At 40.7% G+C, this 22177-nt stretch overlaps 4 protein-coding genes across 5 annotated transcripts; 3 read left to right on the top strand and 1 right to left on the bottom strand.

Moving 5' to 3' along the window:
* The first annotated feature begins 261 nt into the window (after positions 1-261).
* Positions 262-10634, top strand: ush1ga (Usher syndrome 1Ga (autosomal recessive)). The gene is made up of 3 exons (XM_042504653.1): positions 262-523; positions 6058-6511; positions 8385-10634. The coding sequence occupies exons 1-3, from the start codon at positions 360-362 to the stop codon at positions 9183-9185; spliced, it is 1419 nt and encodes a 472-aa protein (XP_042360587.1). The 5' UTR covers positions 262-359; the 3' UTR covers positions 9186-10634.
* A 492-nt stretch (positions 10635-11126) lies between these two features.
* LOC121956442 (tripartite motif-containing protein 16-like) lies at positions 11127-14332 on the top strand. The gene is made up of 6 exons (XM_042504652.1): positions 11127-12246; positions 12399-12494; positions 12589-12822; positions 13086-13257; positions 13553-13624; positions 13713-14332. The coding sequence occupies exons 1-6, from the start codon at positions 11839-11841 to the stop codon at positions 14249-14251; spliced, it is 1521 nt and encodes a 506-aa protein (XP_042360586.1). The 5' UTR covers positions 11127-11838; the 3' UTR covers positions 14252-14332.
* A 305-nt stretch (positions 14333-14637) lies between these two features.
* Positions 14638-16399, bottom strand: amn (amnion associated transmembrane protein). Its single transcript, XM_042504654.1, has one exon. The coding sequence runs from the start codon at positions 16048-16050 to the stop codon at positions 14638-14640; it is 1413 nt and encodes a 470-aa protein (XP_042360588.1). The 5' UTR covers positions 16051-16399.
* Positions 16400-17601: 1202 nt separating this feature from the next.
* LOC121956441 (proton channel OTOP2-like) lies at positions 17602-21246 on the top strand. 2 transcript variants are annotated; one of them, XM_042504650.1, is made up of 7 exons: positions 17602-17807; positions 18496-18890; positions 18972-19108; positions 19195-19253; positions 19328-19452; positions 20068-20873; positions 20975-21246. In XM_042504650.1, exons 1-7 carry the CDS (start codon positions 17752-17754, stop codon positions 21143-21145), a joined length of 1749 nt encoding a protein of 582 aa, XP_042360584.1. In that variant the 5' UTR covers positions 17602-17751; the 3' UTR covers positions 21146-21246. The 2 variants fall into 2 exon arrangements, with proteins under 2 accessions (XP_042360584.1, XP_042360585.1); XM_042504651.1 differs by having other exon boundaries at positions 17743-17803.
* The last annotated feature ends 931 nt before the right edge of the window (positions 21247-22177 follow it).

The raw sequence follows: 22177 nt of genomic DNA on the forward strand, positions 1-22177 counted from the left end.
ACAGGCTTGAGATCTTTGAGGCCAACATTAAATAATTTTACCGACATCTATTTCTCGAAGATAAACTTGCAATTTAGGAACTTGGTGTATTTTTAGGGGGGCTGTTGTTTGTCTGTTTTGGACCACCTCGGCCACCGGGAGCACTGTTCCCCGCACGGTGTTCATGTCAGCGTCCCTGGATACCACCGACGCGCTCCTCCGCTGATCTGGAGCCTCTGGCTGGCTGCGGGGTGACTGCGGGCAAAGTGGCACAGTATCCGGTCTGCTCCCACTCCATCGCCGCACAATGATGATGGTGGTGGCGGTGCAGGTGTTGATAAAACGGAATGGAGTCGAGCAGGGTGGATTAATTCTGCACCATGAATGACAGGTACCACAAGGCAGCCCGGGACGGCTACCTGGACTTATTGAAGGAGGCGACTCGGAAGGACCTGAACGCGCCTGATGAGGATGGAATGACGCCGACGCTATGGGCTGCTTATCACGGCAACCTGGAGGCTCTACGGCTGATTGTGGGGAGGGGGTGAGTCCTGAAGCTGTACTGGTGCTTTGACGATGTATGGGCGTGTGCGCACTACTGTGTCCATCTCATTCATTCCTAAAAACACGTTAGATCAATAGTTCAATAGTGAAGTTTTTCATAATTTTCCTTTCTTACAAACAATTTGCATTGTCAGATTGTGCAGAAAAAGGCAAATAATTATCAGAAATGACCTAATTTATTAGAAATAATCAGATAAAATACTACTTAACCCTCTGAAACCTGGATTAACATCATTTTTCTTGTTCTCCATTCAGGCACCTTTCATAACCTATTTGACTCTTTTAAACTTGAGAAAAATGGTTTTGAAACATGGAAGAAAAAGGCAATGACCAACTTAGTCAAGAATGTCCCACAAATTGCAAAAATATTAATAAGAGGTGGAAATTACCTTTTTTTTTTTTTTTTGAAAAGGAGAAGTATTAGAAAATAATAATCAAACAAGGGAAAATGTCCAGAAAACTTTATTTATAGTTTTAATAATTTTATGTTTTAAATTGTATTAAGGAAAAATGAAATATGAAAATACACTTTCTTTCATCTTCCTCATTTTTTAATTTCTTGTTTGTTTTTGACTTTTTTTATACTTTAAATACTTTTATACTTTTTTGTAAGTTTTTAACTTTTTTTCTTTTGCTACTTTTTGGGTCATGTCTTGTTAAGATGTTTGTTACCTACCCCCCATGTTTTTGAAAGAACTCAAAGTAACTTCCTCAGGTTTAAGGAAGGTTTAAAGGACGGTATTTTGCAGTTGAACCAGACAAAGTCCAGATACTAAAGTAACAATACACTGCTAAAAATGTAGGTCACCGTTGGTCCAGCAATTATCTGACTTGGACATACCAGAGGCCTTGACATACTAACACCACAGAAGCCTCGGACTTTGCTCCTGGCCAAGAGGAGCATTTTTTACCCTTAGGTAATGTTAGGGTCAGGCTTGACCCATCTTGACATTTGACAGTAAAACACCCTAAATGCCATTTTTTCAGCCTGAAATTTGCTGACTTTTCCCCTAAAGTGACCACACAAAAATGAAAATATTTAAAAAATGTCAGCTTATAATAAATGTTATACTATAGGCCTCCTTGTTCACTGACGCTGTTCTGAGTTAAATTCTAAACCGTATCTACTGAAATTAGCTTTAGTACCATCAGTGTGAGTCAAATCAGAGAAAATGTTGGTATGGGGGAAAATGTTTGAGTATATTTTTTATGGCGCAGTAGTAACAGACTTCAAGGGGGATGTTGACACTGGCACAAGAAGCATCTTTAGACTATAAACAATTGCAGTAGGCGGGTTTCCATTAACCCTCAAATTGCACAAATTGAAATTGCAAATATAAAATATGCCTGATAGAAACGTTTTAAAAATGCAAAAAAGTTTTTACACTCCCATGAGGTGGTATTTCAGGCGATTCGAAAAAGCCCTTGTCAGTAGGAAATGGTGATGCAGCAGGCGCTACAGGAGGTTTTATTGCATCCCATAACTCTCCAATTGTAAGCGGATCAGCTGGGAGTTTTAAATCCACAATTCTTGTGTTAAATTGTGGACTATCATCTCCCAGCAATTATGACCACTCCCACATATAAGGGGGGCTTGCCTCTCCATTATCGCTCGCTTACCACCGCTATGTTGCCTTTGGTTGGAAATAATGACGGCTAGTGCAATGGCTGCAATAATGTAATGGGAATCTGCCTAGTGACTGAAGTTATGGTGTCAAAACTTACTGTCTACGAGGTCATCAACTGGTGTTTTGGCTTAACCAACCCAGCGAGGACTGTGTTTGATGATTACAATGGCTATAAATGGTTTTATGATAAACCCCACAGTTCCTGAATGTTCTTGCCATTCTTAGTTTAAATATGGCTGTCATGTTTTCATGTCTTAGGTAAAAGAAAACATGATAGTGTGCAAAAGTAGATATTTTTCCACCATAAACATGTTGTGTAAAACCTAAAAAAAATACCATCTCCCTGCTCTATGAAACATTAATTTAGGATTAATCACCCATTTATTAATGTCAGATTGACTATTGATACATTCTAAATAGATATGTGGTTCAATATGGGTTTAGAAATTAGTCCATACTGTGAAGGTATGGATTATGAACAGTAAGGGTTAACCAAACAATCTGTTTGTTAACAATTTAGCTCAGCTGTTTTGCCATGTCTAAAAAAATCTCCATGTTGGGCAAGACACTACAGACTATATTTCATAGATAAAAATATTCCTGCACATGATGTTTGCAGACCTAAATCTACCATTTCGGGGACAGGGTGTTATTTGTATCATACTTTCCACAGTTGAGAGTGACATCAAGCTTTGTAAGTGTTATAGTTAAAGCTCTTAAAATGATTAATTGGACATTCACGAGATATTTTCAGAATTTTGTAACTGTGATCATCTGACAGATCATTAGCAATATGTCATAGCAGGAGACATTTTCAAAGCCACATATGACCACTGACTGTGTAAAAATTTCACACCTCTGTGCCATTTAACAGGATGACAGCTCAAGGTCAACTGATAGCAGAGGCGCCTTTCATGAAGAAAGGGCCTACACATAAGATGAGTCATAAAGATATTATTTTACTGAAAATACAGTCCATCAAAGGCTCTGCTGTCAGTGAAAAGTATGACAACTACAGCAATAATGTTGGCTCATAAAACAAATAATAACTCATTCATCATGAACTGTTATGTAAAAGGAAGCCTTTCAGTGCTTTGTTTTAATAGTAGCATGATAACATATCATTACATAACTGCTAATTTCATGTCATCATAGGCAAAAGAAAATGCTTCATCAAATTAACAGCAGATATGATAATTTTAGGAGACTGTGTCACGGTATAAATGCAGGCCCTGCTTCACCAAAGTGTGCAAATGTGATTGGTCATCATGAACAGCCCATTCCTCATCATTTCTGGCTGACCTGGTTTGCTTGTCAGCCAGAAAAATGGATCCATTATGAATCTGCTTAATTGAGTAAAGTTGGTGAGAGACTTCCTGTAAAAGTGAGTTGACATCATTCATCAGTGTTTATTGCATTGAATGCAAAATATCACACTTGAGGACTTTTTTTTTTTTTTTTTTTTTTACAATTTTCTTAAAATACACAGGCAACAAAGCAAGGAAGGCCCTCCCGCTACATGATAATGCTGAATTCACTATTTCCCACGGAATAAGTATAAGCAAGACTCTGGGGGCATTCAGCTGCCAAGGACATACTGTGCCTCTATTGACAGCAGAACACATAAACTCCTGATTGACATGCGGCACTAAAATTAAACATTAATAGCCACCATAATGTTTCACAGAAGCACCAAACGTGTGAGACCCAGGGAAATAATGAAGATAAGTTTAATACTGCTTGACAAGTTCATGGGAAAGTTGCCATGTGGTGCTATATTTGGCAAGTATATTGCACTGGGCGGCCTGCAGTAACATCAAGCTGTCATAGGAAGTGAAGACGCACACAGCCCGTAATGTGATAAAGGACAGAGGAGAGATATGTAGGCAGACCTATCACTGCTGCGGTCAGCATTTTATCAGGACTGACATAAATTATGAGACATAAAGCTGTCATGTGAGGTCGTCTCTAACTATAAAAAGCATATTGTATAATCTGAGGGTGATAAATATTACTTCTCAAAATAAAAATTGACTAATTGCTGTTTATCTCATGACAGCAGTTTATAGCATTTTATGCTCCTTTATGTATTTCAGCACAGGGTTATCAGTGTAACTCCTTTGTTTGATCATTGTTTAACTGTCTCTTTCTGGGCTGTTTGCCACATACTGTCCATCTTGCACACCCAAGACAAATTTCTCTAAGTTTGTTAACTCGGATGCTGATCCTAAAATTGCTTTTTCTTTCTGAGTGTTTAAATCCAATCCTGTCCAGATTCAATAAAAAAGAGCAAGGGGGCTGAAATCAGAGTGGGACTTTGCTAATCGCTGTCCAGGTCGGGTCCGGCAGATCTGACACACATTCCCTGTGAAAACCTTACAACGCAATCCATCAATAATACATTTGCACTTCGAAGGTAGCATCACAGCCATCGTATCAAATATTCAGCAGCCTGTACGTGGTTGCATGGGAAGACGGGGACAAGACAAGACAGCTCAGTAAACATGTAATTTCAGGGGGTGGGATACAACCAGATGGCTCCAAACTGAAAAAGAAAATGCAAAATTCAAATCATTTTACGAATATTTAGTTGTAGTGGTCACAGACAAGCTTGAGAACATGAATATATCATTTGAATGTTATTATCCGAAAGATGTTTAATGAGATTCTAGTTTGAACAAATATTTCAATAAGAGCAATGGATGGATTTTTGAACGGGCCTGCTTTGGACCTCCTGGCCCTCACGGGCAAAATGTTACTTAAATGAAAATGTAGAAATCAGAAAGAGACTCAAAATGGCTCCAAAGGCACATTAAAATACCAAAAAGACATGCAAGGGAACTAATGAGAGACATAAATTGACTACAAAAGGACCAAAACAGGCACAAAGATACACAAAATGACTACAAAAAGGGAAGAAAATACTAAAAAAAAAAAGATTACAAAACATGCAAAATGACTAAAAAAGATGCAAGTGACCCCATCGATCTCAAAGCAACACAAAATAGACAAAAAGGGCACAAAATGACCCCAAAGAGACATAAAATGACCACAAATAAACACAAAATGACCTCAAAGAGACACAAAATGAACAAAAGAGACAGAAAACAACCACTAGAAGACAAAATGACAACTAAGAGACACAAAAAGACCTCACACAAATTAACATAAACTGGAGATGCAAAACAAAAAGAGCGAGAGAGAGACACAAAGAGAGAGAAAGTCTATGTATCTTGCTCCTATTTATCCGAATCCTCCAATCAGTTGCAACTCTGTATGTTCTGACTCGAGGAAATCAGCATGACATCACCATGCACAGTTGTGCTTTTTGAGTCAGGCGCAACCTATTCGGCCTCCCCTGAAACTGGATACAGGTAGTGTAGCAGTGGTGCTGGCAAGCCTGTGGTCATATTACAGACAAGGCAGCAACAGTGCAGCACACACAGAGGTAACCCTAAGGTCGTGAACAATCAGCCAAGGGTAAATGTTTATAATTTCACTTATGGCCCCTGCATTTCATATTAAGTCCCTTTTAACTGATCATTTAAACCAAACCATCCCATTTTCAAATTGTTCAGAGTGTTTAAAATATAATTAGCTGCATATAGAAGATCTATGGTTGGTGTTCAGAGAGCGCAATGTGGTGTTTAGACTATAAATTATTAAATAAGGCCTTATTAACAACACACGGATGGCAGGTCAGTGCTGAAAACATAATCAAAAAATCAAATGCTTACTCATGAGTGAGTCATCTAGACAGAAGACCAAAGAGGCAACCGGTATCCATAACCTTACAAACAGTCTAAACAAGAAATGAAAATATTTATTTAGTAAATCTGAAATAATGTCAAAATGCTGCATCTAACATCTTTCTTATGACCCACAGAGGAAACCCTGACAAGTGTGACATATGGGGGAACACGCCGCTCCACCTGGCAGCTGCCAATGGTCACCTCAATTGCCTTTTCTTCCTGGTGTCTTTCGGTGCCAACATATGGTGCCTGGACAACGACTACCACACGCCGTTGGACATGGCCGCTACAAAAAATCACATGGATTGCGTCCGCTACCTGGATGCCATCGCTACAAAGCAGACAGGCCTCAACACAAAGCTGGTCACAAAGATGAAGGATCGGGCATTTCGTGACGCTGAGCGGCGAATCAAAGAGTGCTTAAAGATGCAGAAGAAACATCACAAACGCATGGAGCGGAGGTTTCAAAAGGAGACTTCTGAGGCGTCTGCGTCAGATGTCATGAGCTTTTCCAGTTACACCAGCAGCTCTGTTAGCCACAAGCTGCACAACTTCAATGCAGCCACTGTCAGTGTGCCATATTCTCAGGTCAGGAGCTTTAATTTGTCTATGTTTAAAAGGACAGAGTTTGCTTGTTTTGCATTTTTGTGGGGTTCAGGTTGCCACCCATGGACTGTAGGCTTTATAAAGATGGACGACATTTTTCCCCTTCCTCCAACTGAATAGAAATGAAGCCAATATATCCCAGATACGCGCACAACAATTTTGAGCTGGTGACGTCATTTGTAAACATTCTGCGCAGTTGTGTTTAGGGAGTGGAGCCGTGGTATTGAGTTCCCGCCCATATACCCACCTGAGTCAATCGTGACATCATGCTCGCTTTATATAGCGTCAAATAGCTAATTACGGCCGAACTCAACAGAAAAATAAACATTTGAACATATGTCAGCTTGATAAGAACCACCTAAAATGACAGAAACCATAATATTTATTCTTTGTGCTTTGTACCATGTCCCATTCAATAACATTGAGAAGGCGGGCTTTAAAACTTATGCTGCAGGGGGCAATCAATCAAGGTGTTTTGGCTTCACTTTTTGTGAGCTGTCATGTCATCTATTTTTATATAAAGTCTTTGTTGCCAACTAAGAGTTTTCAAATCCATCTAGACTAAGCTAAACGCTAACATGGTCATAGTGACGAATGCAAAAAAAAAAATTATGTTTAACAAGTATATAATACTTAATATAATATAATACTGTAATTTCACTATACTATACTATACTATAATTTTTATGATGTTAACCATCTCAATTTAGCATGTTCCCATGCTAACATTTGATGCTTAGCACCGAAAACAAATGATAATAGAGGCTGGAACGTTTGTTGAAATGTTTAGTCATGAAGCAAATTATTTGACAAATGGGAATTTTAGCCTGATGATGTCAGGACTCTGACACACCAAGCCAACAGATGGCCGTCAGTCAATGTTGGGCTGTTGGTAAGTGTCTGTCATCATAGTTTTGAGGTGTGTCCTGCATTGTTGGCACTAGTCGGCCCTCGTTGGCATTGGACCTGGTGCAGCCGCTGCGTACTAAATCACTCTGACTGGCAGCTCAGCTCAGTGCTCAAAAAGAGAAATGGAAGTGAGAAAAGTAAACATGCAACTAAAGTCAAGAGGGCATGAGACTGAAACAAACTTGCTATATAAGGAAACATTTCTTTTTTTAGCCATTGAGCCCTTTACTAGGAATGGTTTGTATATGTTTTTGTTATTGTTTACTAGCGCACAGTAAATATGCTTTGTTCTTTCAACACTGGGTTGTGTTAATGTGACAACCGACTAACTAACGTCGTGATTCCATCCTGTTGGTCTCGGGGTTGCCTTTTTTAAGTGAGGAAGAAAGACTACTGCTATCTCCTGGTATGAAGTTATTTCCTCTTGCGCAGGACCATATTTGCTAGCTGACCACTGGCTAGAGTCTTTGCAGTGGGTTCAACTGTAAATTTTTGGCTAAGACACAGGCAATGTGAGGTAACACAACCGTTCACCTTGGCTGCCACTAGTTCTCTGATGTTAGTTTAGTGTCTTGGGGCCTTAAGTGATGGGATTACCGGATTATTACAATTCATCATTTTGGAATCATGAACGACAAGAGTGAATGAAGGCAGTCGAGTTAATAGTTGTGCAACAGTTGAAGCATAATCAAAAATAGAGAAAAAGTCATTGATCACCAAAGTCCGAAGGATTCATCCTTTGCTATACATGTGCAGGTCCATATACCATGAACGTCTGTAGAAAATTTAATGAAGATCCATCCTGTAGGTGTTGAGATATTTCAATGTTGGGCCTAATTAATTGATCTATCTCAAAGGGTTTAAAAATGGTCATAGTAATGTTTTGAAAATTGAACCCTGTCACTGTGATTGTGCTTAATTGCTGTATTCATTCATGTCCTGTTAGGCTACTCTCCATGCCACAAACCGAGGGAAGACCAAGATCCAGAGGAAACTGGAGAAGAGGAAACAAGGAGATGGGACCTTTAAAATCTACGAGGACGGGAGAAAGAGTGTTCGCTCCCTCTCTGGACTTCAGCTGGGTAATGATGTCATGTTTGTCAAACAAGGGACGTACGTCAACCCAAAGGATCGTGGCCGCCGCAACGTCCGTGACATGTTCCCCAGAGACAATTTCGATGCCATTTCACGTGCCATAAGCGAGCCGGACCTCCACGGGCCCGATGTGGACTACTCTGAGATCAGCACTGACTCAGGACATGACTCCCTGTTCAACAGGCCTGGTCTTGGGACCATGGTCTTCAGGAGGAACTATGTGAGTGGGGGGATGTTTGACCTTGGTGGTCGGGATGAGGGCAGTGTGGACAGGTCGGGTAATAATGTGCGTTTACGCAGTCGGCTGCAGCAGTACCCGAGTGCAGACGAAGACAGCATCGGCAGTGCACGCAGTTTGCAGGAGAGGAACATTGAGGAGCTGCCCTGGGATGAAGTCGAATTAGGGCTGGACGATGATGATGAGGCAGACACAAGCCCTCTGGAGGTCTTCCTTGCTACGCAGAGCATGAGTGACTTTTTTTCCATCTTCAAAAGGGAGAAGATTGACCTTGAAGCTCTGTTGCTGTGCTCTGACCATGACCTTAAGAGTATCCACATCCCCTTAGGACCGAGGAAAAAGATCTTAGATGCTTGTAAGAGACGACTAGAGACCATAGAGGACCCAGACTGCATCGAGGACACAGAGCTGTGAGTGATAGGATTTTCAGTTATACAATGCCGTCTTTGTACTCCAGCCTTCTTCAGTCACAAACACAGTTCTTCTCTTGCCTTCATTTCATCCTGCAGATAATACAAGTTGTTGTAGATGGTCCCTCCTGCTGTTTGCTCATCCATGCTTAAAGGTCAGCGGAGCATTGTGGAGTGAATGTCATGTATGGACAGACAGGACATAGTGATTTACCTCTCCTGGTAGCTCAGTGGTAAAGACAAAGAAAAGAATACTGTCAAGATGAAAATGTCAAGCGAGAATAGATGAGTGTGAGACAAGTTCTTTACAGGATTCTTTTAGTATGTCTTGTTAGCCGCAGGAGGATCACTGTAAATATCTCTGTATGTCGGTTCAGTTGGAGTTCCCTGCAATGCATGGTTTAACAAACTGAAAGGCAATTACCAGAGTGCAGAGCCCTGTTCATTGTATGTATCAACAGAGAGTTGATTGTGGGGTCTGTGTCCCCTAAACGTATTTGCCCCTATGGGGTGAATCCTACCGCCTTATGTGCCTGCATTGCTCGTGCCTGTGCATTTGCTTAAAAGTGTCTTTAGTTATGAATAATTTTGCCCTTAGAGGGAGAGTTCATCCCAAAATCAAAAAGACATATTTTTCCTCTTAGCTGTAGTGCTATTTATCAGTCTAGATTGTTTTGGTGTCTGTTGCAGAGTGGAGATATCGGCAGTAGAGACACTTCCTTCTGCATGGTGATATGGATGCTGGGTGTAGTTAGGTAAGAAAGAAAGTGAGTCATACATGAAACTCCTCAAAACAAGGTCTGTGGATTATTTTGAGTAACTGGATCATGATTTATAGAAAGAGACATCGCTGTTGAGCTTTACAAATGTATTTTTTGGCACTTTTAGCACTGCTAGTCAAGTGCCATCCAGTTCCATTATATTCAAAAGAAGGCAGGCGTATCTACAGCGAGTATCTCTTACATTCAGCAACTCACAGCAAAACAATCTAGACTAATAAATAGCACTACAGGTAAAACAACAAATTATGTACTTTTGATTTGGGGGTGAACTGCCCCTTTAACTTCATTGTAATATTATTATTTGTATAAATCAAAAAATTTCAACCAACATTTTCACCACTCATCTTTTTCCTTACTCATATTTCATCTCTGAGCATGTTTACATACAGCAAGCCATGTCAGTCCAAGTGTGGCTCACTCGTAATGAAGGCCAATTGTGCATTGAGATTCCTGTAGTATTGTAAACTAATTGAAAACACAGTATCTTTTGATAATTTTATGATACACAATATAACATGTTGCAGTTCTATATTTTACATGTTTTGTTCAAACACTAGCAAATTTGTAAGCCTTTATATATGACTCACATCAGTCTTGACAGTATAGTAGTCTTCCATTTATTTGTATCTTGAGTCACTTTTTTTATTATCATTATTATTGTAATCTGCACAGGAGCACATGTTAATGTCTAATATGTCAACTTTTTAACATTTAGGTGGATTTTGAATAAAAAGAAACAGTTTTAAATCCTGTAACTTACTTAACTGACTCCATACATTTTACTATTCTTATTCTTTTACTGTACTTGCTATAGATTGGAGATATACAGAATATTCAATAAGATGTGCCCTTATAAAGCAGAACCATGGCTAACATTGAGGACTCTGCCGCTAAGATATGAATGAAAATGTTTTGTTTCTATTTTAGAATTTTTAAATACTCAATGTTTCCAAACCCCTGATATAAGTGAATGATGAATGCTCACTCATCAGTGTACAGCACACATAAATAAATCAAGTTCATACTTATGCATAGTGTAACTAATATGCTCTGTTTGCAGTCATAGTTTTTTCAGGTCAATGAACATCCTGTCTCCGTTGCTACCTGTTTACAAAGACATCATTTTACGCGTCTGCTAAGACTTTGGTGTGCGTGTGTCTGTGTGTGTGAGACGGAGACAAATGTGAGCAGAAAAATACTTATTTTGGCATCTTCAGCCTCAGTTATAATCCTCACATGCTGCTCACACACAGAAGACAGGCATCATTGTTGCCTCAGTACACCATGACACAAAGTCAGGAAGTAGATAAATGCTGTTGTCTGGAAGCTCCCTGCCTCTTACATAACATTGTTATCAGAAGGAAACACTGTCAGACTCTCCCACATAGAAGAACTAAAATATTCATGTTCTATACTCATGATACTATACTGATGTTTTCATTAATTAATTTGACTTATTGGAGACACAACAGGAAGTTTTTCTTCGCACTATTATTGTTGAAATAAACCCAACTTTGCCAGAGAATTTCGAATGGGTAAACAAGCCCGATCATTAACTGAAAAAGAGGATGTTAATTTCCCCTCCTGGCTTGGTCATAATACACTCATCATTTCCTCCACTCATCTGAGGAATCTGCTGTGTCTTAAGCTTAGCGTAAATGACAAAGAGTTAAACAAGGGAGGGGTTAAGAATGAGAAAGCTTCAGCTGGCTGAGTATGAAATACCCAGGGCGTGGTTTTTAAATTCTTTCCTCATGCACTCTGAGGGTCTTTGGATCTAAGAAAAGGCAGAAAAAAACAGTTGTATGTGCAGAGTAGGCCTTGTGACTAAAGCGAAACAAATCAGGTTTAAGGCGACTAAAGAAAGTCTTAAGAATGGCAACACTCAGCAATGAGGACAATTTGAAGAAGAGTCCAGACAACTCAGATGAAAAGGAGGAACTGAAAGATCCTGCCATCGAGACGCCTGGCACGCTGCTCCCACAGGATGTGTTATGTGACTCCTGCATGGACAGCCCCAGCAGGGCCCTAAAATCCTGCCTGACCTGTCTGGTTTCGTATTGCGAGGCCCATCTCAGACCCCATCTGGAAAACACCAAATTTCAAAACCACCGTCTGGTGGATCCCCTCCATGACATCGACTGTCGGACCTGTGAGGTTCATCAGCTTCCTCTGGAACGCTTCTGCCTGATGGATGGCTGCTGCGTGTGTCTGGACTGTGAGACACAGGAGCACGAGGGGCACATGACTGCATCTGTGGGGGAGGCACGCACACAGATTGAGGTCTTCACAACACAACAGAACACACAGAGCTTTTGTCCAGATTTGCTTTGGTTGTTTCAAACTGTTAAACATTAATTTAGGATATGTCAATAATGGTTGCATGTTTGCAGCATGTGTTGCAGTTGTGTTTTTGATGATTGTTTGTGCTGTAGACTGAGCTGCAGAGGAAACAAGAAGAGATCAGCCAGGGTGCTTCAGCAGCTAAGAAAGCAATTGAAAAGTTACAGAGCAACAATGACTTGATTAAGGTTTGTTACATAAGCAAATATTACACCATGTATATTAATTTAAAACAAAACGGTCTGATTTACATGTTTTTCTCTTTTCTCTCTCACCCTTTAGTCTTCAGTGCAGGAGGTTTGTGGTATCCTTGAACAACAGTTTGCCAGGCTGCAGACAACTGTCGAGGAGGCCAGAAAAGGGGCGATGAAGGTGCTGGAGGGAGAGCAGAAACAGGCGCTCAGACAGGCAGAGGGCATCCAGGCACATCTGGAGCAGAGGAGAACAGAGCTGATGAAAACTTTGGCTCAAATAAACAAACTGTCCAGGTGCAAGTCTGATGTTGACTTCCTGCAGGTACAAAAATCTGAAATATTTAAGGTAACAATAAATAAAGACTCATGTCTCATATAATCTGGGATTAGCACAGGATGTTCTCTGAGGCTAAGAGTTTATTTTGGAAGCTGGTGTGTTGACAGTGTACACAGAGCAGGCATTTCATCACTTCAGTTATATCACGGAGAAAAGTTCTGGATCAGAGAAAATAGGAGTTGCATGCTACCTAACACCCTTGTTTCGTCATCATCATGATATGTGTTACTTTTGTTTTGCTATTCCAGGAGTATTCAGAGTGGAAGAAAGGAGTGGCAGATGTGTGTCCACCTAGTCCGTACGTCAATCGCATGGATCATCTAGCCTCTTATGTCCAGGTAGTGACTGACGCTACACAGGAGCTGTGTGACCTGATCCTCTCCTCCTACGGGGAAAAACTGACCTTGATTTGTAAAAGTGGTGAGTATATGTCATATCAAATACTTTGATTTACCTCTTCTAGCTCCTTGTGGAGAAAAGACATGCTTTCTTCTGTATATGTACTTTGTTATGTGCTCTTTTTTAGCCATGCTAGCAACATGGCTGAAAAGTACAGCCTTGCAAAGCCACTAGCATAGCTGTATACTCTTATCATTGAGTTTTTCTTTGCCCACGCATTTTTTTGAAGCTCTCTATTCATCGAATATTCAGGACTGTAGAAATCTTTATGTCTTACAAAAACACTGAATAATCTCTCTGCAAAATGATTAACTAGGGAAATCCAAGATGCCAGAACCTCAACTCTCATCTCAGCCTGATCCTGAGACGCGAGAGGACTTCTTGAAATGTAAATACACTTTTCATATATTATTATATATATTATTCAATATATTATGTGTGAATTATTCACAAATGACATTCACCCTGCATTGTAGACACAAGGAGTTTGACCTTTGACCCCAACACCACCCATCATTTCCTACGTGTTAAAGACGACAACAGAAAGCTGACCAACACCAGCCCCTGGCAGCACAGCTACCCAGACCACCCCGATCGCTTTGAATATTGGCGTCAAGCGATGACTTCAGACAGCCTTTACCAGGGGAGACACTACATCGAAGCAGAGCTGAGTGGTGAAGGTGCGCATGTAGGAGTCACGTACAGGAGCATCGATCGTAAGGGAGAGCAAAGCACCAGCTGCATCACTGGGAACGACTTTTCCTGGTGCATGGGAAGAAACAGCCGGGGTTTCTTTGCCTGGCACGCTGGCGTAGAGACGCCCTTGGATGTCACTGACATTACAAGAGTTGGCTTATATGTGGACTTTTACAGAGGCTCTATGTCTTTCTATGATGTAACTGGTCCTTTGAGGCTGCTCCATAAGTACAAAGCTGATTTCATAGAGCCGTTATATGTAACTGCCTGGCTGTCAAAGAAAGACAATGTAGTTTCTCTGGTTAATCCAAAATTATGACCACTGTGAGATTACAGAGGAAAAATAAATGTTTATTTAGGTTACACAACAAAGTTGTGTAACATATGCAGGATTTTTTCACATACATGTCACTGAAGGTTAAATTTACCACCATCTCATATTGTGCAACATGAGCACAAGACCTGTGCAGCTGTAAGGTGTGTTAGGAATTTATTGCAACTTTATTGCAACTTTATTGCTCTTGAATGTGATATGAATGAGGGAAAAAGTACACAGTTGTATGCCAACAATTATTTTATTTGTCCTCCAAGTCCATTATAAAGCTATAAGGAGATTTATTGAGTATGAAGGGTCTCTAAATCATCAAGTTAATGCAAAAGTGCTTTGGAAATCATTAACATCCTGAAAGTTCAATGCAGTCAACTTCAGGCATTAAAATCTGTTTCATTCTCGTCATAAGCTGGATTTACAAAGTGCATTCCAGTTTGGGTCATGGAGATCGAAAGATTTGTTTCAGTCGCATTAGCCCCGGGAATATCAGGCAACATGTTGGGCTTATCAAAAATGGGATTATCAAAGCCATGGTCAAGAGGTCCACCAAGTTCTCCAACATCGCTTCTTCTCCTGCTGATCAGAGACTGCAGCGATAATGGCATGTGCAAAACTCCCCTTTGAACCAGGACGACCATGACGACAACGAGTGTGATCATGAGCAAAACTCCAAACACAACTCCGACCACCATCCCAACATTGTCTCCAGGCTGACCACTGCTGCCCCCAGAGGAGCTTTGAAATTCAGCCTCAGTGATTCCCAAGTTGGAGCTGTGAGAGTTTGCGTCTTTCACTATGTCCTTGGCCAGATCTTCTGCCTTTGTTCCCTTCTCTCCCTCCACGATAGCCACCTGGATCTCTGGTGAGGTACCAAAAGGGACAATCCCCATCAATCGTTGTGACTTGAAGACTTTAGACATGCCCAGCTGAATGGATGCATATTGTGGCAGCGTGAGAAACAGGTGATGGATTCTTTGCCTGTAAGTTTGCAGGTTGAAACCAGCGGCATAGCGGATGGTGACAATGGCACCACAAATATCACAGCAGTGTCCGACAGGGAGGATAGGCTTCTTACAGCTCACAGAGGCACATTTTACAGTGCTACAGATCTGCTGGTGGACTGCAGAATTCCCACAGTCGCAGCCGGTAGGATCCCCACACTCTTGGTTTCCAACAGTGACAGCGGAGGATCCATGAAACTGCAGCTGGCCTGAGCGTGAGCCGAGATATTGGGAGAACTCAGACTGGCTCACAAACTTCTTCCCCAGCACAGACACAGACTTGACAGCAATGCTAGACTGACTGGAGCTGGTGTCCACCCTGAAAGATGAATGCTGTTTAAAAACCACATCGTCATGCTGGCAAGGGACGCTCTCCTCGTGGACTGAGAACAGGAAGTTTCCACTCTGCAGATCATCCAAAGTTGCGGCAGCTTGCCACAAAGCGGGGTTAAACCACTGAAGAGACTCTGAATCCTTGAAATGGGTCACGACACCTTCTCCGCAGCCTGGATCTTGTCCATTCATGACATAAAATCCAGCTCCTGAATTCAGGATGAATTCTCCATCAACTGGCAGCCTCATCTCCCGCACAGCATGCGAGGTCTCCACAAACACTGACACTTTCCTCTGGGCTTTAAACTGAACCATGTCATTGCCACAAGGAACAGTATCTTTGTCCCAGTTAGTCTCGTTCTCATAGTTAGTGTCAGGAATCCACTGTTTGTGCAGGGCATTCGCTGCCCCGACGAGACAGAAGAGAAGAAGCATGTCTGGTGTTTTCAGCATCCTGAATGTTTGTGACCGACTAAGAGAACATTAGGTGACCTTTGTTTCCAACCTTGTGACTAACACATGAGAGCACACAGCTTAGCATTAATGCTGATGAGCTCTGAACCACATCCACCTGCTCGAGTAGGTGATCTGTAAAAGATTTACATTTTCTGCAACAACAGACCGGCCTCATGATCTTTTTCTTCCTTTTTTTCAGTTTGTCTACCATCAGAATATCTCAAACCAGCTGTTTTGCACCTCCGTGTTGAAATTCTGTGTCTCCTTGGGACCATTTTGTGTCTCTTTGAAATAATTTTGTGTCTTCTTTGTAGTTGTTTAGGCTGCATTTGTAGTAGTTTGTTGTTTTTGTCAGATCCCTTTCATTTTTTTAAAAATTTCTTTTGGCCCCTTTTATAGTACATTTGTGTCTCTTCATACTTTATTTTCATCTCTTTGTGGTCCTCTTGTATCACTTTAAGGTTATTTTGTGTCTTTTGAGGGTCATTTGGTGTGGTTGTGGGCTTTTTTGTAGTAAAGCACTTGGCAGTTTCCTTGCATCTCATTGCATCTTTTTGTTTCTCTGTCTTTCATGTCTTTTTGTGGTTGTTTTGGGCCTTTTTGTGGTGAATTTGTCTCTTGGAAGTTTCTTTGCATGTCTTTGTGTTTCTCTGTGGTCATTTGGAGCCTCTTCCTGGTTGGTACATCTCTTTTGGAGAAACTGCAGGATACTAAAAAGTACATACATAAATCATCATACATTCAGCAATTCTTGGGACTTGCAAGGACAAAACTTTCTAAAAGGACAACTTTTGAGCAGCCCTCTGAGCTTTTTTTTGCCACTCATTTACTTGTGAGTCATGCTTGGAAACTTTGCTGAAGTTTTACACTATAAACCATCAGGAATGCTATTAAACTAGTGATTAAACTCAAACTATTAACCTACTTAAGTTGTGTACGGGGCATGCAGAAGCCTTTAAAAAGCACATGTAATAATTTATCTCTAAACTTTAAAATGAATATGAAATCAAATGAAGTTACAGATACGAAAAATAAAAAATATTAATTTTTAAGAACCAAAATTTCTTATAGGGCCAATCTTATGCTGGCATTTTAGGAAACGTTTTGCTGTTATTGCTTTTGCAACAGCTTCTCAGAACTAAGGAGCATGCTGCTCTGCTGCATTTGTAGGTCATGTATTGGATTTTCAGATACGCAGTAATCCTGCTTTCTGATACAGGTACCAGGATTATGCATGACAAAATCAAAACAAACACCCTCATTGAACCTGACTGTGCCCTGGGGCTGTGTCTCACCTGTGCCACAGTTGCATGTTATTGGAGGATAAGTAAGTTGTTTCCCTTACCTGGAATAACAATAAAATACATAGTATGACTTGAATTGACATGGAAGTGACGATCGGAACTGCGCCTGAAGGTGTCGGAGGAGGAGCGCTGAGGATGCGGGGCCAGACATGGGAATAATTAATCAGCTGAAACTAATTACACCTGTTTTACTTCAATTACTGCACCATGCACGGTGCGCGAGCTTTCTGTGTCATCCAACCCGAGATAGAGGAACTCTGGTCCACGTTATGTTTTCCAGCTCTCAGTCTTTAATTTCCGTATGAATTTCATCTGAAGACAGGGCAAAGACAGGTCCAAGTGTCCTGAGACCCGTCTCTGAATTGTTTATGACGTGCAGTCTCCGTTTGGTCAGATGGACACCATGAAAACTGTAGCTCAACAGATGTTTTGGAAGAAACTTTTCTGTAGGTAAATATCTGGTACACTTTTTTACTCAACTTTCGAGAGCTAGAATTTACTGATAGAGTTTCATTACTTAAAATACACTGATAAAGAAGCAGGTATACCCAAAATCAAAAATATTTTTTTTCTTCTTTTCTGTGCTGTTTATCAATTTAGATTGTTTTGGTGTGAGTTGTAGAGTGCTGGAGATATCAGTATTAGAGATGCCTGCCTTCTCTCCAATATAATGGAGCTAGATGGCACTCGGCTTGTGGAGTTCAAAGTCCCAGAAAAATGCATTTGGAAGAAAATCAACAACGCCCATTTCCTGAAATCATGGCCCATTTACTCATGAATGAGTGGCGTGTGTAGCGTGACATGTACGCATCAATGACAACCATCTTGGCTGAGCTGTAATGTTAGTTAGCTCAGTGGTTCTAGATGTGCCAGCAGCTGATGTACGCTTCCTTTTGCACAGTGTTATGGTGGGCAGCTGTAGGTCAGTAGAAGGAAAATAGTTTCTACATAGAAACTGCTCAAAACAAAATCTGTGGATTATCTTGAGAGACCGTGTCATGATTTCTAGAAAGACAAACTGCTGTTGAGTTTTTAAATGTGTTCTTTAGGTGTCATCTCTAAGGCCAATATCTCAAGCACACCAAAACAACCAGTGATGTTACTCTGAGACAAACTTTATGATTTGCATCCTCTGTAGAAAAAAGCCAAATGATGCTGTGGAGGTACATCTGTCCAATATTGAGACAGCAGCTCAGATGGACAACATCCAGCATTTGTCCAGCCCTTTCTCCAATGTGGAGTCTGTCAGAGCGAGCGGTCACCACATGGAGGCAGTGATAGAAAGGGCCCACCATGGTGGTGGATGGCTCCTGTCTGGCATCATTTGCATCAACATCCTGATCCTGGGCTGTGCTCTGGTCAGCGGCAGTGCCTTCAACAGCGTAGCCATTACTGCTGTGCACAGGCAAATCTTCCTCATCATTCTCCTCCTCCTCACAATGCTGTGGATGCTGTTTTACACAGTCGACACCTCTCGAAGGGATCAAGCAGTTTTGTTCAAAGATAGCCATGCAAGGCCTGTGTGGTTGGCAGGTGAGTATGCTTGACTCACTAGGTGTCTGTTTCAGGTCATTGTAATTTCAAAGTTTAATGAGTTAAATGTTTATATTTCAGCTGGACTTTTGCTGTTTGGGATTCTCAGTCTCCTCATGGACATCTTTAAGATTGCTACTTATGTGGGATACCTTCACTGCGACTCTGCTGTTAAAGTTGCCTTCCCTGTCGTGCAAGCTGTTTTTCTGTTTGTCCAGGTTGTTGCAGTTAAGAACAAGAACATAAGCTTTCTCCTACTTTGTATATGAATGTGAAAAATTGATCAAAACCTGTCTGTTTTTAGACATACTTCCTGTGGGTTCATGCAAAAGACTGTGTGCAGCTACACACAAATTTTACACGGTAAATTATTTTCTTTACCCACTAGAAAATCAGTCTTTTGATCTTGCAAGACACTCACATTTTCTCTCTTCCAGGTGTGGGCTTACTCTTACACTTTCAACTAATCTTGTGGTTTGGATGGCTGCTGTCACTGAAGAATCTATTCACCAAACGGAGATTCCTGAACTGAATGTCAATGTCTCGCACAAGATGTACAGAGGTATTTGGGCATGTTTCTTTTCTTTTTTTCTTCTTCCTTTTTTTTTAAACTCCAATCCATGGGCAGACTATAAGGAAGTGGGCCTTTGGGTACAAATACCCAGAAGACCCTGTCAACTCCTAAATAGGAACAATACACGCTGATTCGAGATCATTTAGCATCTCTTTGTGGTTGTTTTTCTACTTGTGTTCATTTCATGTCTCTTGTCATCATTTTGTGACTCTTTGAGTCATTTTGTGGGTTTTTTTCGGTCCTTTTGTGTCTTTTTTGGTTATATTTTGTCTTGTGATGGTCTTTGGTTTTTATGTAGTCATTTTTTTTGCCTTGTAGTTGTTGTTTGTCTCCATGTAGTTGTTTTGTGTCTCTTTGTGGTCATTTTGTGTATACATTTTGTCCTATGTAGTTGTTTTGTGTATTTTTGTGGTTGTTTTGGTCCTTTTGTAGTAAATTTGTGTCTATTGGCAGTTCCTGGCATCTCCTTAGGGTCATTTTGAGTATCGTGATCATTATGTATGAATGTAAATGACATTCTGTAGGTGAATCAGGTCAATAATCCATTCATGCGCCACCCCGATTCATTGATGGATTCATAAAATTCAAGACTTTCCCTTTCAGCCAGCTACAGTGAAAAGAAGTGTCAATGCAGTCATTCAGCATGCGACACCTTCAAAGAGGCCTTCTACTACCTGTACCCCTTCAACATTGAATACAGCCTCTTTGCTTCAGCTATGGCCTACATCATGTGGAAGAATGTTGGTCGACTTGTGGAGGATCCCAAGCACCACAGCGTTAAGTTAAGTCCAAAGGATGTGTGTTTGGGCCCCGCAATGGGAATACTTCTGGTGGTTGGAGGACTTGTAACATTCATATTGTATGAGGTGGACATACTAAAAGAGGACGAGAATAATAGAAACAAGGCCCTGCTGATTCATTTCATCACGAATATAGTGATTGTGAGCCTAATGTGCCTCTCTACCGTGATCGGCTGCATCGTCTACAGGCTGGACCACAGGGAGCATGTCTCTGAGAAAAACCCCTCTCGCAGTCTAGATGTGGGGCTGCTGGTGGGAGCATCCATGGGACAGTTCATCATCAGCTATTTCACCATTGTGGCCGTTGTGGCGACGGGAGCCAGAGGGTACCTGAATACCCTTAATTTGTCGTGGGCTGTGCTGACAGTACTCCAGCTTGGCCTGCAGAACTATTTCATCATAGAAGGCCTGAACAGGGAGCCCTTCCATGTGATGCAGGAGGCGGCTTTGCACACAAACGCTCACGCCTTCCAGGAACATACAGAGATGAGCGCTGTTGTAGAGTGCAACAAGTCCAGCTACTCTCTGACTTCTAGCCTTGATAAGCCTAGTTGGAAAAGACGAGTGCTGAAGGAAGTCTGTGCCTTTCTTCTGTTTGCTAACATCATAGTAAGTTGTATTTACACTTAATTTCTTAACTAACTTCAACAAATCAATAATCAGTGGGTTTTCCTGTTGAAATGCTCATTCTTTCACCCTGTATTTGACAGCTGTGGATCATGCCTGCTTTTGGTGCTCGTCCCCAGTTTGATCATCCCATCGAGATTAAATTCTACAAATTCACAATGTGGGCGGCCATCGTGAATATTGGACTTCCTTTTGGAATCTTCTACCGCATGCACTCCGTCGCCAGTCTGTTTGAGGTGTATTTGATGTCTTAGATGGACTTGTTTTTTAACGTGGAGAGTAACTTTATAATGGTCTGTTTTATTATGTTTAAATTTAACTTGCTATAAATAATAAATTTTAATTTAAAAGAAAACAAAATGCCATGTATTACTTTGAATTCCCATATATGAATTTATATTTACTGAGGAGAGTTGTGTGTTATGATATGCTGCACATTACAAGTAATTGCATTTACTTGTGTGGTTATTTATGGGTATGAAATTACAATGGCCATAAAACTACTTGATCAAGTAAGAAACAGATTTTAAGATATAATTTTTTAAAACGGTATGAAGGAAAATGGCAGGTGTTTGAACATCACAAATATTGCCAAGCTTTTTGGCTTGCTGCTTGTAAACCCTTATTGCATATTGCACATTAATTCAGGTATGTTTTAATTGATTTATTATTCCTTACATTGTGAAACTTTTGTAGAGGCCTCAAGGGGTACCCAGTACTCTACCAACAAAAGCAAAAATTTTAACCAAGAAAAACCAAGAAAAACTTGGTTTGATTCAGCGGTTTATTTGATTGTATCATTTGCTGTTTATCGTCTTATGACTCTTTGGGGTTTGTCTTGCAAGCCATTCAGGCATTTTACATTGTTCAACCAACACATAAAATAATTATAATCAAAAAATAATGAAATAAGCTATTTAGATGCTCAGGAAAACACTCCAAATATAGGTTATATGATGGAGTTGACAGATTTCTGGGGGGAAAAGGACCGTCTGCTGCTTTTAACAGTCAGTATAACTGCTGAAACATGTAACAGATTGTTTGCTGGAGAGGGACGCAGTGCCATCTAGTGATCATGATGTAAAGGGACACTTCTGATTTTACACGTTCTGACCAAGCTACATACAAAGGGGTGTAGAAAGTAAAATACTTTACAAGAAAATGTGCAGTTGATATGGATGATAAGTGTTGATTTATCTTAACTTGACTTATAGTTTTAGTGAAGATCTAGTTTCGTTTCAGTTAGTATCCAGAGTGAGTTTGCTCCTTTTTTGTTTGTGTTAATA

The sequence above is a fragment of the Plectropomus leopardus genome, chromosome 17 (genome assembly GCF_008729295.1).
Source record: "Plectropomus leopardus isolate mb chromosome 17, YSFRI_Pleo_2.0, whole genome shotgun sequence".
Classification (NCBI taxonomy): domain Eukaryota; kingdom Metazoa; phylum Chordata; class Actinopteri; order Perciformes; family Serranidae; genus Plectropomus; species Plectropomus leopardus.

Coding starts and splice junctions, on each gene's coding strand:
- LOC121956441 (XM_042504650.1), top strand. CDS start 17,752: ATGGACACCATGAAAACTGTAGCTCAACAGATGTTTTGGAAGAAACTT. Junction 19,109..19,194: donor CTGTTTTTCTGTTTGTCCAG/GTTGTTGCAGTT, acceptor GTCTGTTTTTAG/ACATACTTCCTGTGGGTTCA. Junction 20,874..20,974: donor TTCTGTTTGCTAACATCATA/GTAAGTTGTATT, acceptor TGTATTTGACAG/CTGTGGATCATGCCTGCTTT.
- LOC121956442 (XM_042504652.1), top strand. CDS start 11,839: ATGGCAACACTCAGCAATGAGGACAATTTGAAGAAGAGTCCAGACAAC. Junction 12,823..13,085: donor CTGATGTTGACTTCCTGCAG/GTACAAAAATCT, acceptor TTGCTATTCCAG/GAGTATTCAGAGTGGAAGAA. Junction 13,258..13,552: donor GACCTTGATTTGTAAAAGTG/GTGAGTATATGT, acceptor ATGATTAACTAG/GGAAATCCAAGATGCCAGAA.
- ush1ga (XM_042504653.1), top strand. CDS start 360: ATGAATGACAGGTACCACAAGGCAGCCCGGGACGGCTACCTGGACTTA. Junction 524..6,057: donor CGGCTGATTGTGGGGAGGGG/GTGAGTCCTGAA, acceptor TATGACCCACAG/AGGAAACCCTGACAAGTGTG. Junction 6,512..8,384: donor TCAGTGTGCCATATTCTCAG/GTCAGGAGCTTT, acceptor ATGTCCTGTTAG/GCTACTCTCCATGCCACAAA.
- amn (XM_042504654.1), bottom strand. CDS start 16,050: ATGCTGAAAACACCAGACATGCTTCTTCTCTTCTGTCTCGTCGGGGCA.